Source organism: Tamandua tetradactyla, chromosome 25 (assembly GCF_023851605.1).
Source record: "Tamandua tetradactyla isolate mTamTet1 chromosome 25, mTamTet1.pri, whole genome shotgun sequence".
NCBI classification, from domain to species: domain Eukaryota; kingdom Metazoa; phylum Chordata; class Mammalia; order Pilosa; family Myrmecophagidae; genus Tamandua; species Tamandua tetradactyla.
The window spans coordinates 28291040-28305486 of record NC_135351.1 but is presented as its reverse complement, the minus strand read 5'-3'; the positions used below and the strand labels follow the sequence as shown (position 1 = coordinate 28305486).

Sequence of the window (14447 nt, the reverse complement as noted above, 5' to 3'; positions counted from 1 at the left end):
ACTAGGACTTCCTGAATCTTCAAGTAATACTTCAAAAGCACAGCTCATAGGGCAAAGAAACGTTTGATTAATATAACTTCATCAACACTAAAAATGTCTGCTTAATGAAGATAGCATGGACAACGTTAAAAGATATATGACAATTTGGGAGACTGTTTTTGTAATATTCATAACCAACAAGAGATTAATATCTAGAATCTAGGAAGAAGTAAGTCAAATTGACAAGGAAAAGACAGGAAACCTAGATTGGATCATGCTCCCTACAAAGACATGTTAAAGTCCTAAACCCTCGTCCTGCGGGTGTGACTCATTTGTAAATAGAATTTTTGAAGATCCTATTAAGATGTTGTCAAACTGAATCAGGGTGGGCCTTAATCTGGTATGACTAGAGTCCTAAAAACAAAGGTAGCACCAATGAACAAGCAACAAAAGATGACTAAAGAAAGCAGAGATTGTGTTATGGATTACTAGCAGGCCACCACCAGAATGCTACAGACTTTGGAGAAAGCATGGCCCACCAACACCTTGATTTTGGACTGCTAGCTTCCAAAACTGGAAGACAATAGATTTCTGTTGTTTAAGTCAGTCTATAATACTTGTTATAGCAGCTCTGGCAAACTAAAACAAATCTCAACAGGAAAGGGTAGGAGCCAGAAATTTACAGAAGAAGAAACTCAAAAGGCTAATAAGTATATGAAGATATGCTCAATCTCATTAGTAATCAAAGAACTGCAAAATAAGGAAATGAGGTTTTACATATTTTAGATTGGCAAAAAGTTAGAAATTAAGATAATGACAAATGTTGGCAAGGATATAGGGATATAGAAATCATGCATATGGTGAGAATGTGGATGGTGGAGCTATTCTGCAGAGTAATTTGGCAGTGCCTAGTCAGATGAGGTTTATGAATATACTGTGACCCTTTCGGCCCCACTCAATATCCAGAAGAAATTGTGTGGTGTCAGAATCTGTGGGTCCACCACGGGAGAGTGAACAGATAAAATATGGTGGACATGCATCATGGTACATAAACTGCAATTAGAAGTAGGTTAGATGCACACATGGCAACATGGTTAAATTTTTAAAACATAGTGTTGAGTAAAAAAGAGTAAGAAAGATTCTATTCCCGGACCATGCACCCCACCCCCTCCCAAATAAAAGAGTAAGAAAGAGACTGGAGACCTATAACCTGATACCATTTATATAAATTAAAAACACATGCACTATATAAAACACATTTTGCATGAACATTCAAATGGTGGCCTGTAGGGAAGGGGAAGGAAGTAAGAGTTGCAAATGGAGATAGAAGGGGATAAATAAATAACACAAAAAAGAGAGGAGCTATATATGACCCAATTATAACATGTTATGAACTGAAAAGTAAGGCTAATACAGTGCTCTTCGATTGAGATCTTAAATAAATGAAAGAATGAATGACCCCATCATTCTTTCTTTAATGTGCATTGCATTAGCATCCATTCTTTGGAATGAACCAATTTTTGCTCCCCCCAACTAGCATACAGACCTGCCTTTTCTCCTCAACCCTTACCCAGTTAGGGCATTCTTAGTCTTTCAGACTTCTCTCATTTGAAGCAAAAAAAAAAAGGTGTCTCATTTTAATTTGCATTTGTCTCTCAAATATGATGCTAATTTTCCCAGACATGTTTGCCAAACTATTTTGATGTTATACATTTTCTATTTACATATATATCTATTCAAATTTTCCATTGGAACTTTTTCCACTGCTGTTAAACTTAGAAGTCCTTCTTTATATAGTTAATGAATATTTACTTTATCCTACCTTTTAATGCCTTGGTTGCTTTCCTTTATATCTTTAATCAACTGGAAAACTTATTTAACCATTTTGCAACAGGACCATTTGTTAGGTACCCGTTCCTTTCCCACCAATTTGTGAATCTACTTTAGAATATATTAAACAGTTGTATAATTAGGATCATCTTCTTGGCTGTCCTTATACCAAAATTCACTTAATTATTATAGTTTTCTAATATGTTTTAATTCTGATTCTCCCTCATTATTCTTACAAAAAGATTTTAGGGAATGCCATTTGTTTGTTTTGTGGATAAATATCACAATTATAATCCAAATGACCTAGATTTCATCAGCTTATGGTAAGCTTATAACCAGCTTATTATTTTATTAATAGAGGCAGGAAGTTTGCAGATGTTGCATGTTCTCATTCAGTGCATATATGCAATTTCTCTTTATGCAAGGGGCAAAGGGAACTTTTACGGTACTTGTTTCAGAACAATGATTGAGTTAGACTCTTATTTTCCTTTGTTTCTCCTGAGAAAATTTTGTAGAATGAAAGTCCTTAAAAGTGGGTATCAGTGGGAGAGTTTTCTGAAGTTCTTCCACAATTACATTGTATTTCTAAGTGGTATTTGCTAGTATATAGGCTTCCTTCTTTGTCTAATGCTGAATTTTTAACACTATTTTTTTTTTAGGTCAACTAATTACCACAAAAAATACTATTATTTCTTATGTGCCTTCTTTGTACCAGATATAGTGTGAGGCATTTTAGGATCTATTATCTCATTTAATCCCCACAAGTATGAAGTATGTATGTATTATAATTCTATTTTACAGATCAGGATATTGAGGATCAGGGTACTGCTAATAAGCCTAGTTTGCTGCTAATAAGTAGCAGTGTCAGGAATCCAACCCAGGTGTTCCAAAGTGGCATCCTTTTTACTTCATGACACTATTTTCCAACAATGAAATAACCTGGAAGTAATGATAATTAGGTCTGTTTTACCACCCATATTTCCAGAATATACTTAAACAATAATGTAGTATCACTCATCCTTTATTTCTTATTTTCTTAGGGTAGAATTTTGTGTTTCACCACTAAGGCAAGAACTGTTTTTAAAGGAAAGATACTGCCTCATCAAATTTCTTGTGCATGTTCCCATCACCCAGCTTAAGACATAAAACATTAACAACAGGAAATCTTGATATACTTCTCCTTGATCACATCACCTGCCCTGCCATCCTCCAGGAATAATCACACTTACGAATATGAAGTTTAAGGATAGTTGTTCTTTATTGTTGTATTAGTTAGGTCTATGAAAGGATAACAGATGGAGCCTCAAGTTAGGATAATTCAAGGGGAGGGATGGTTATTTATAAAAAGACTATAACATGTGGATGTAGGAAAACCACAAAGGAAGGTGCAGTAACCTGGAGCTAGTAACAGCCAAGTTGTCCCTCTTTATACACAAGGGAGTATAAAGGAGAGGAAGCAGTTTCCAAAATCTGGTAGAAAAGATCCTCATAGAGAACTGGACTCCTTCAGAGGAGCAGTGACCTCTGGTTGGGCACAGGGCACAATGAGGTCAAAGCAAGCGTCAGAGAAAGAGCCAGAGGAATCAGCAATCCATTCTCACTCAGTTCTCTCTTACCAGTCACCTGTTGGACTTCGCCATGACTAAACCCACCTAGAAGGAAGAGGCTGTGGGAGCCCTTCAATGTAGCCCATATAGGTGGAACAACTGAAGCAGACAACACAACAGGGTGAAAAAAAAAAGGTAGACAAGGGCAGAAGAGAGTAGTCTGTAGGGACCAGTGGAAGATATTCAGCACAATTGTGTTTCTAAAGTGCTCTTTTAAAAATGAGGAAGAAGTTTATCTTCAGCTTATACTGAGATAAACTTCTAAATAATTTTTACCGCCAGATGTGCCAAGGAGGGCAGGAGCAGTGCTTAGGTAGAGAGAGCCATGTCGCCCTGAAAAAATCATGGGAGATGTGAAATTACAACCACTAATAATCAGTTAACTCAATAAATATCTCCTGAATGCATTCTGTGGGTTAGGCACAGTGTGTTCTCAGCACACTATTGATATAGCAGTGACGAAAACACAATTCTAGCTCTCAGCTTCTCAGCTTGCATTCTTGTACGGGAGACCAACCACAAGCGAAAATATAAACATAATAACGGCCATGAAGAAAAGTTATGAGGGGTAGAAGGTTGGAGAGAGACCCAGGCCTGCTGTGTGCAGGAAAGGGCTATTTTATTTTATTGATTTATTATTTATTTTTTTATTTTAACATTTGTTCCCCCTATTATTTATTTTTATTTCATATGTTCTACTCCTTTGTTGACAAGATAGATAAAAGGAGCATCAGACACAAGGTTTTCACAATCACACAGTCACATTGTGAAAGCAATATCATTATACAATCATCTTCAAGAAACATGGCTACTGGAACACAGCTCTACATTTTCAGGCAGTTCCCTCCAGCCTCTCCATTACATCTTGAAAAACAGGGTGATATCTACTTAATGTGTAAGAATAACCTCCAGGATAACCTCTCGGTTGTTTGGAATCTCTCAGCCATTGACACTTTGTCTCATTTCACTCTTCTCCCCTTTTGGTAGAGAAGGTTTTCTCAATCCCTTGATGCTGAGTCTCAGCTCATTCTAGGGTTGGAAAGGGCTATTTTAGATTGCAGTCAGAAAGCCCTCCCTGACAAGGTGACATCTGAGACCAGAATGAAACCAGGGAGTAAGGAGAGCTGATAACTGGGGGAAAGCCTTCCCAGAAGACCAGCTAAATGAGTCACCAATTTGTTAAGGGCAGAAAGGGAAATATAAGCACAGGCATGGGTATAAATCTAGAGAGGGAGGAGAAAAAAAAGACTTTGGGGGAGGTTAATCATTAAACTTGCAATGTTTTCCTTCTTATAGTTTAGTCAGAGTTCTTCTTCTTCTTTTTTTTTAATTAGTACTTTTTATTGAGCCAATTTTGGTAACTCTTATTTTTAGGAAAATGGCCATAGTCTTTGAGATTTTCAGCTTATTAGAATTTGCACACCATTAAATTCATAAGTTTATTTTCAACCCATGAGATGAAGCTACTTATCTGCCCAAATGCAATATTTGTCAAGTACCTGTCTCTCTCCCCATCTGCCATACCTTTTAAGGTCCTGAAGGTGACCTAGAAAATGGAAATTTAGAACATTTTTAAGTCTTTGTTCATAGCTACTGAGAAAAGCTCTAAAATCCACAACTTTTCATTTTATAGGTAATTTATACCTCAGTTTGTTCCATAAACAGTTGTCTCAAAGTAAGTATAATTAATATTCATTTGAAGTGTCTTGGTAAAACATTTTGGTATAGTTTGAGGCAAGGACAGTGAGTAGCTTTGAGGGTACAGCAATGATACCATTTTCAAAGGGACCACCTTAGTCCAGAGCCTTGTTCAGAAATTAATAAAATGACTGCCATTTATTAGGATTTATTTTCCTTGCAGGTACCTGGGATAAAGACAAAAACACTAAAAAACAGAGAAATTAAGTAACTTGTCTAAGGTCAGAGAGTGAGGCTAATGGTTTCGCGCCCATGTCCCACTATCACTTAGCTGTACATGGTCTTGCCTCCTTCCAACTGATCTTCTCCATGGCTCTTACAATGGTATTTATAAAATTAAACTCAGATTTTATTATTTCCTTTCTATAGCAGTTAGGGATTACTTTCAGTAGTCAGTATTAGAAAATCCAAATAACAGTGGCCTGAACACATAAGGGATTATTTTTCTTACATAACAAAAAGTTGGAGAGAAAGAGTCAAGGGAAGTATGGCTATTCCATGGTTTATCAAGGACCTAGATTTCTATTTTCCTACTCTGCCATTCTTATTTTGTGGCTCTTTTCTTCAAGTACTCTAGATGGATCCTTGGAACACCTTCAAAATCCAAACAATAATAAATAAGGGATATAAATAAGAAAACCTCCCATTCCTTATATTTCCCTATTATTGACACTTAGCATTAGAGTGGTACCTTTGTTATAAGTGATAAAAGAATATTAAGATATTACTTTGCACTAAAGTCTATAATTTGCATCAGGGGTATTTTTCCCATATACCACCCTATTATTAACATCTTATAATAGTGGCAAACTATTAGAAGGGATATAAAACTCTCCTTATTTACAGATGACATGATCTTATAGAGAGAAAATTTTGAACAAAACCAGTAGAGCTAATAAATTCAGCAAAGTGGTGGGTACAAGATCAACATGCAAAAATCACAGGTGCTTCTATATACTAGTAATAAACAATATGAAGAAGAGAAGTCAAGGAAACAGTTCTATTTACAATAGTAACTAAACAAATCAAATATCTCAGAATATATTAAACCAAGGATGTAAAGGACTTGGAAACTAAAAACCATTGCTTAAAAAATTGTAGAAGACCTAAATAAATGGAAGGTCATTCCATGTTCATGGATTGGAAGATTAAATTTTGTTAAGATCAGTTCCACCCAGAGTAATATACAGCTTCAAAGCAATTCCAATAAAAATTTGAAGACTTCTTTGCAGAAATGGAAAAGCCAATCATCAAATTCATATGGAAGGGTAAGCAGCCCTGAATCGCCAAAACTACCTTAATAAAGAAGAACAAAGATGGAAGGATCACATTTCCTGATTTAAAAACTTACTACAAAGTTATTGAAATAAAAAATAGCATGGTACTGACACAGGGACAGACACAGAGACCAATGAAATCTAATTGAAAGGTCAGAAATAAACCCTCTTACCTTTGGCGAACTGATCTTTGACAAGGGTGCCAAGTCCACTGAGTAAGGAAAGAATAGACTCTTCAACAAATGATGCCGGGAAAAGTGAATATACATGTGCAAAAGAATGAAAGGTGAGCCCTTCCCTTATGCCATATGCAAAAATTGACTCAGAATGAATCAAAGACCTAAATATAAGAACCAGGACTGTAAAATGTTTGCCACTATTATAAGATGTTAATAATAGGGTGGTATATGGGAAAAATACCCCTGATGCAAATTATAGACTTTAGTGCAAAGTAATATCTTAATATTCTTTCATCACTTATAACAAAGGTACCACTCCAATGCTAAGTGTCAATAATAGGGAAATGTAAGGAATGGGAGGTTTTCTTTTCGGAGTAATAAATATGTTCTGAAATTGATTGTGGTGAAGAATGCACAAGTGTGTGATTATATAGAGAATCACTGATTCACTTTGGATGAATTGTATGGTATGTGAATATATTTCAATAAAACTGCTTTTAAAAAAATGAAAATAAGTGTTAGAGGGGCTGTGGAGATATAGGAATACACATACATTGTTCATGGGAATGCTAAAAAAGGCAGGAACTGTGGAAAATAGTTTGGAGATTCCTCAGAAAGTTAAATCTAGAATTACCATACAACCTGGAAATCCTATTTCTAGGTATATACCCAAAATAATTGAAAGCAGGTCCTCAAAGAGATATTTTCACACCAATGTACAAAACAGTACTATTCACAATTGCCAAAAGATGGAAACAACTGAAGTGTCCATCAACCAATGAATGGATAAACAAAATGTGGTATATATACAGATATATATATATATAATGGAATATTATTCAGCTGTAATAAGAAATGAAGTTCTGATACATACGACAATATGGATGAACTTTGAAGACATCAATTTGAGTCAAACAGGCCAGACACAAAAGGACAAATACTATCTGATTTCACTTATATGAAAATAGCACTATATACAAATTCATAAAATCAGAAACTAGAAAACAGGTTACCAGGGGTCAAGCAAGGAGGGGAATAGAGAGTTGTTGTTGAATTAATACAGAGTTTTGTTTTACAGTAATGGAAAAGTTTTGGTAATGGATGATGGTGATGGAGGCAAAAATTTGTACATGTAATTAACACCAGGGAACTGTATATTTGAAAAAGGATAAAAAAGGGAAATTTTAGGTTGTATATAAGTTGCCACACATGCAAAAAAAAAAAGCTATAGAACTGTATAAACACAGAGTAAACAGTGAGCTCAAGTTAATAGCTTAAGTATAATATTGCTTCATCAATTATAACAAAAATACCATAGTAATGCAAAATGTTAATAATAGGGAAAATGGTTTGTGAGAGAGGGGTGGTATATGGGAACTCTGTACTTTCTACATGATTTTTCTGTAAACCTACAATGGTTGTAATAACAAAAAATATAGAAATTAAAAAACAGAAAGGAAAAGACAAAGGGCAGGTCCTCACTCTTCCCCTTTGTCATGAAATAGCGTTTTTCCTGGAAGCCCCACCAATAAACTTCTGCTCAATAAGAGTTATATTTATGGTCACTCAGAACTACAGGGGGAGCTTGGGAAATACTGATCTTTTAACCACACCTAATAAAAATAGGATGCTAATAGTAAGGAAGACACAGAACGTGGATTTTGTGTAGGCTACCAGCAATGATATCACCCTTGCTTAAAATTCTTCAGTGGCCCTTCATTGCCGTAACATAAACCCTAACTCCTCAGCACAGAACCTAGGGTTCTTTGTGACCTACTCTGGCCACCTCTATACCTTGCCTGGCCCAAACACCGCTTTCTTCAGTCACAAATGACTAGTGGCTTTGTGATTACCAAGCCCTCCCATGCCTCTACCCCTTTCTACATCTGTTCCCTCCTTCCTTCTGCCTTATACAATCATTTCTCTTGTCTTTCTCCCAATACCTCATATTTTCAGGATAGCTCAAGGATAGCCTCCCATTTGAAATCTACTTTGACTCTTGCAAGCAGCCCAGGTGCTCCTTCCTGCACACTTTTATTGCCACCCTGAACGCCTCTCTAACTAACTTTCATTTATTTGTAATAAAGTCGCTTATTACCGTAGGGTGGTACAAGGATGGCTCAGTGGTCGAATTCTTGCCCGCAACATGAGAGACCCAAGTTTGATTCCCTGAGCCTGCACATGCCAAAAACAAAACAAAACATGCCTTTGGGCACTATACATGATCCCTGATGAATGCAGGTGGCTGAAGGATGCACTGACTGAGAAGTAGATGGGTGAATGATGGTGTCTATTTATGAATAAATGTTGTGCTGCTACAAAAAAGGAACAAAGTCATGATACAAGCAATGATGTGAATGAGTGTGTGGGACATTTGGTGAGGCAAAATAAGTCAGAAACAGAAGAACAACAATCGCATGGTCACCTTTAGAAAATGCTTACAAGAAATAGGGGCCTAGATGGTAAGCTTTTATAGCAGACACATTTAGTCCAGAGTGGTAATTATTATTTCTGGATTTCGAGAGGGTGATATTTAGAGATAAGAATGAAGTCAATCAGGTTGGGGTTAAAGTAATTTAGAACACAGGGGTAAGGAAGACATTGTCTATATTTTAGAACCACACATACTCTTTGAGACCAAAGGAAGAAAGATTTATTTAGTCTGGAACCAAAATTTTCTGTAGCACATAATCTAACTCAACCTATTTGTACAGCTCATTTGAACAACTGAAACACAGGGAGCCCAGAATAATAAAGAGGTTTTTAAAGCCTATATATATATATTTTTTTTTTTCTTGTAAGCATTTTCTAAAGGAGACCATACCATTGTTGTTCTGTTTCTGACTTATTTTGCCTCACCAAATGTCCCATGCGTTCATATATATATATATATACACATATAGGCTTAAAGAACCTCTTTCACATATATATATATAGCCTAATGTAATGCCTTGAAACATCCTAGAGTATATAAGCAGATAATCAAAAAGTATTGGCAAAGTCCCTTGAAGGATGGGAGAAAATATATGGAACTATTAAACTTTACCATCAGGAATTCCCCAGATACTGCATCAAACTTTAGGGACACCCAAATCAATAGGCCATGCCCTTGATCTTGAGGCTTACTCTCATGAGGCTTATGTAGGTAGCAGAGATGCTTAGTCTACCTATACGTATGCCTAAGAATTACTTTTGGAGGCCCTCTTCTGTTACTCAGATGTGGCCTCTCTCTCTCTAAGCCCAACTCTGTAAGTGAAATCATTGCCTTCCCCCCTATGTGGAACATGACGTGCAGGGGTGAAGGTCTCCCTGGCTGTGTGGGAGGTGATTCCCAGGGATGAATCTGGCCTTGGTACTGTGGGATCAACAATTCCATCCTGATAAAAAGGGGGGAAAGAAGTGTAACTAATAAAGTATCAGTGGCAGAGAGAATTCAAATAGAGTTGAGAGGTTACTCTGGAGGTTTCTCCTACACAAGCTTCAGTTGGACATTGCTACCTATCATAACTTGCTAACCCCCATCCAGGACCATTCTAGCCAATCCTAAAGAATACCTAGGGTGATAAATAATCTTCCTCAAGGGTTCCATACACTAGTGTAAATTTCCAGAGGCCTATAACCTCCAGATGGGCCCCTGGACCAGATGGGTCCTAAAACCTAGAGGTCCACTTTCTCCAGAGCATCAGATAGTTCCATCTCCCTACCCCATATTGGTTACAGACCCTTCCAACATGAGAAAGTTGGAATGGCCACTGCCCAAAGACCCTTAAAGGAAGGGATAGAAAGATCAAAGGTGATGGTGAAGTTACACAGAGAAGGTAGGATTTAACAAATGAATATGATTGCTGAATCATTAAATTGATATCTGTTTAGTCTCCAATATCTTAGAGCAGCTAGAAGTAAAAACCTAAAATTGTGGAACTGTAACCCATGTCAAACTCTGAAATATGTTCTACAACTAATTGTGGTGCTGTGCTTTGAAATTTATTGCTTTTTTGTATATATGTTATTTTTCACACACAAAAAAAGTTGATTGTGGTGATAAAAAAAAAAATTAAGCCTTCTAGCCTCCTATACCCTGGAAAACTAGAAGGAAAAATCTGAGAGGAAAAATCTGGGATCTGTCCTGTAACTACTTGTTGAAGCATGCTTTGAAAATTATTGCATTTTTATTTCTTTGCTTTTTGTATATATGTTATACTATACAATAAAAAAGTTAAAAAAAAAAAAAAAGTCATTTGTATGTGTCTGACTTAACTGGAATTTTATGAGTTCCCTAAGGAAATGAATTGGTTTTGATCTTAAGTCCTTACCTCACTGCTTGCCCAAGTGAGTATTGCCTTTTTGCTTTGATTTTCCTTTGATTTTGGCACTTTCTTGTGCCTTCCTATTTCAGTGATACTTGCTAAAACCTGCTTTTGTTGTTAATCTGCATTCATTACCTATTGTTCTAGTTGTTGAAATGGATGAGAAAAATGGACTTTCACTATTAGAACTGAATCCTCCTAACCCCTGGGATTCAGATCCTAGAACCGCTGAAGATTTGGCCTTTGGAGAAGTTCAGGTAAGGAAACATTAAAGAATTATAATACTCTTAAAAACAAAAATTAAATGATGTCAATTTGTTGTAGTTATATATGTATTTGCATCCAAACTACCTTGAATACTCTTTGAGGTGACTAATTCGGGTGTATAATAAAATCATTCTGAATTCTTGAGTAACTTCCTTTAGTAACACCAGGAGTTGCTAAGGATTGCAAGGAAATATATCCATAAGAAAGCTTTAGAGGAAGCTCCCAAAGGCAAGCTATGCAAAACTAATGAAGGAAGTTTAGAAATCATTTGACCAGATTGCTGTCTGAAGAAAGACCAGTTCATTATTTCTGCATATTACCCACAACATCTTTTATCTTGTACAATCTCCAGGGTCTTTTTAAAGACAGGCTAAAATTATGAAGAATAATCCCAAGGTATCTTTAATTGTGTAGTAAGGAATGGGATTTTGTCTGTGTCAGATGCCTAGTGGTTTATTAGATCCTGTTTCTTGGAGGTATAGACAGAGATTTGTCTTCACAGGGAACCAAACTATCGTTTGGGAGAGGTAAACAATTTTAGGGGAAACAATAAAGAACATACTCAGAATAAGTATAACTAAAAACTTCCTCCATTCCTTGACCTCTTGACACCCAATTTGCTGACTTCTCACACTGGAGTGTTTGGTGCCTTATCTCTGCTACTGAGAGGGGGCAAAGATGAATTGATTTGGAATCCCTGTGCTTGTGTCTGAAAGCCACAGTTAGAATTCTCAGATTTGGCATCCTGAGGGGGTTGTTTTAGCAGGTGATTTGGAAGACAAAGCCTTGCCAGCACTTTTAGCCAATTATTAGTCCGATCTGTGTGGCTACGTCAAGTCAAGCTCCTTAACGTCACAGGAAATCATTAATTTGTATCCTTATAAGCAGTCACTCTAGCATTTAAATTCCAAATGCCTGTCTTAATATGACTTACTCCTTTTCCTACTAAGTTGTCACCCGAAGGGACAAATCACAAAAGATAATCTGCGGTGCAGACTGTAAAAAGGTGTTTATGAGCTAGTCTAAGTTGTTTTGACACCTAAAGCCAACCATGAGAATTTCTCCTCTAATAAATTAATGATCTGCATTGGGAGTTTTGTTCTATATAAAGGCTTCTGCTGAATTTTATTGTCTTTTGGTTTTACCCGATCATGCTTAGGAGCAAAGGTCTCCAATGTGACCTGTCAGCTAAAGAGCCCAAACTTTTCAGTTTCAGTTCATTGTTGCTAGACAGTTTCAGTTCATTGTTGCTAGTGAAGTGATAATGTGAATTGATGATATGAATATCACCCTTTTCCAACAGGTAACATACCTCACTCATGCCTGCATGGACCTCAAATTGGGAGACAAGAGGATAGTGTTTGACCCTTGGTTAATTGGTCCTGCTTTTGCCCGAGGATGGTGGTTGCTCCATGAGCCTCCATCTGATTGGCTGGAGAGACTGTGCCAAGCAGACCTACTTTACATCAGTCACATGCATTCTGACCACCTGAGGTAATGAAGTCCCGAAAACTCAACTCATAAGACAATGCTGCAGTAAAGACAAAAGGTGTTCTCAGGTTCTTTTGCAATCATGCTCAGTTTGAAGTGGGTTCAGTTGGGGTGATGGAAAGAGGTCTTATGAAAATAATACTTAATAATTTGCATAGCAATTTCCTGCTTTTAAATGTTTTCACATTACACTACTTGGTATAATGTGGAATGAGGAAGGAGCTATTTTGGGGAGCAGAACAGGTCTTAATAACCTTTTCCACCCTTTCATTTCCAAGGGCTCATGTTTAGGTTTAAGTGTCATCAAACTAAACTTCCTTTTTCAGTTCAACATTTACAGCAGGGATCAGCAAAGTTTTTCTATGAAGGGCCAGAGCATAAATATTTAAGTTTTGCAAGCCATATGATCAGTGTCTCATCTATTCAACTCTACTGTGGTAGCTCCAAAGTCATAGACAGTGATTAAATGAATGAGCATGCCTGTGTTCCAATAAAACTTTATTTTTAGATAATGAAATTTGAAGGCCATGTAATTATTTTTGGTTATTTTTTCTTCAGTGATTTTTTTATTGAGATATAATCATTTGAAGTGTACAATCAGTGGTTCACAGTATCATCATATAGCTGTGCATTCATCATTACAATAGATTTTTGAGCATTTTCACTACTCCAAAAAGCAAAAATTAAGAACAAAAGTAAAAATAGGGTGGTGTGACAGTGGCTCAGTGGCAGAATTCTTGCCTGCCATGCTGGAGACCTGGGTTCATTTCCTGGTGCCTGCCCATGCAAAAAAAAAAAGTAAAAATAAAAGTTAAAAGAACACCCAAAACATACCATACCCCTCCCTGCTTTGTTTTTTTTTTTCTTACTCATATGTCCACACACTGGATAAAGGGAGTGTCATCACAAGGTTTACACATTCACATGTCCATTCCTTAAAAGCTCTATAGTTCTTCAATCATCTTTAAGAATCAAGGCTATTGGATTGTAATTCGACAGTTTCAGGTATTTCCCTCTAGCTATTCCAATACACCAAAACCTGAAAAGGGATATCTATGTACTGCATATGAATAGCTTCTAGAAAGACCTCTTGACTCTACTTGAAATCTCTTAGCCATTGAACTTCATTTTGTTTCATTTATCTCCCCCCTTTTGGACAAGAAGGTTTTCTCACTACCATGATGCCAGGGCCAGACTCATCCCCGGGAGTCATGTCCCATGTTGCCAGAGAGATTTACACCCCTGGGAATCATGTCCCACTTGATGGGGAGGACAGTGAGCTCATCTGTGGAGCTGGCTTAGAGAGAGGCCACATCTGAGCAAGAAAAAAGGCTCTCTGGGGGTGACTCATAGGCATAATCATCAGTAGGCTTAGCTTCTCCTTTTCAGGAATAAGTTTCATAAGGGCAAGCCCCAAGTTTGAGGGCCTGTCCCATTAAATTTGCAGTCCCCAATACTTGCAAGAATATCAGTTTAATATTTCCACGTTTTTCCCAGTCACTCAAGGGGACTTCGCAAATACTTTATAATCTTCTGTCCAGCTTACTCTAGGATGTATCAGGGCATCACACCAACCTGTACAAACCAACAAGATCTCACTCCCTACTCATGGGTCCATGTAATTATGGTATTCCAATAAGCTGACCATACAAGTTATATTAGATAGTGTACTACTGCGAATATAAATTTTGCATCCCTTTCTTTGGTCTCACATAGAAGTTGAAATTTTAAAATAAAGGCCCTATAATTTTAATGTATCATAAAATATTGTTCTTCTTACAACCATTTAAAAAGGTAAAAGCAATTCTTAAT

At 36.8% G+C, this 14447-nt stretch overlaps 1 protein-coding gene across 5 annotated transcripts in view; it reads left to right on the top strand.

The window, feature by feature from the left end:
- The window catches only part of LOC143669186 (cytidine monophosphate-N-acetylneuraminic acid hydroxylase), an 84856-nt gene that overhangs the window by 38451 nt on the left and 31958 nt on the right, over positions 1-14447 (top strand). For all 5 annotated transcript variants that reach the window (XM_077143799.1, XM_077143802.1, XM_077143801.1 and 2 more), the window contains 2 exons: positions 11025-11134; positions 12448-12638. In XM_077143799.1, the coding sequence (XP_076999914.1) occupies positions 11025-11134; positions 12448-12638 (301 nt within the window). The remainder of the gene's footprint in view (positions 1-11024; positions 11135-12447; positions 12639-14447) is intronic.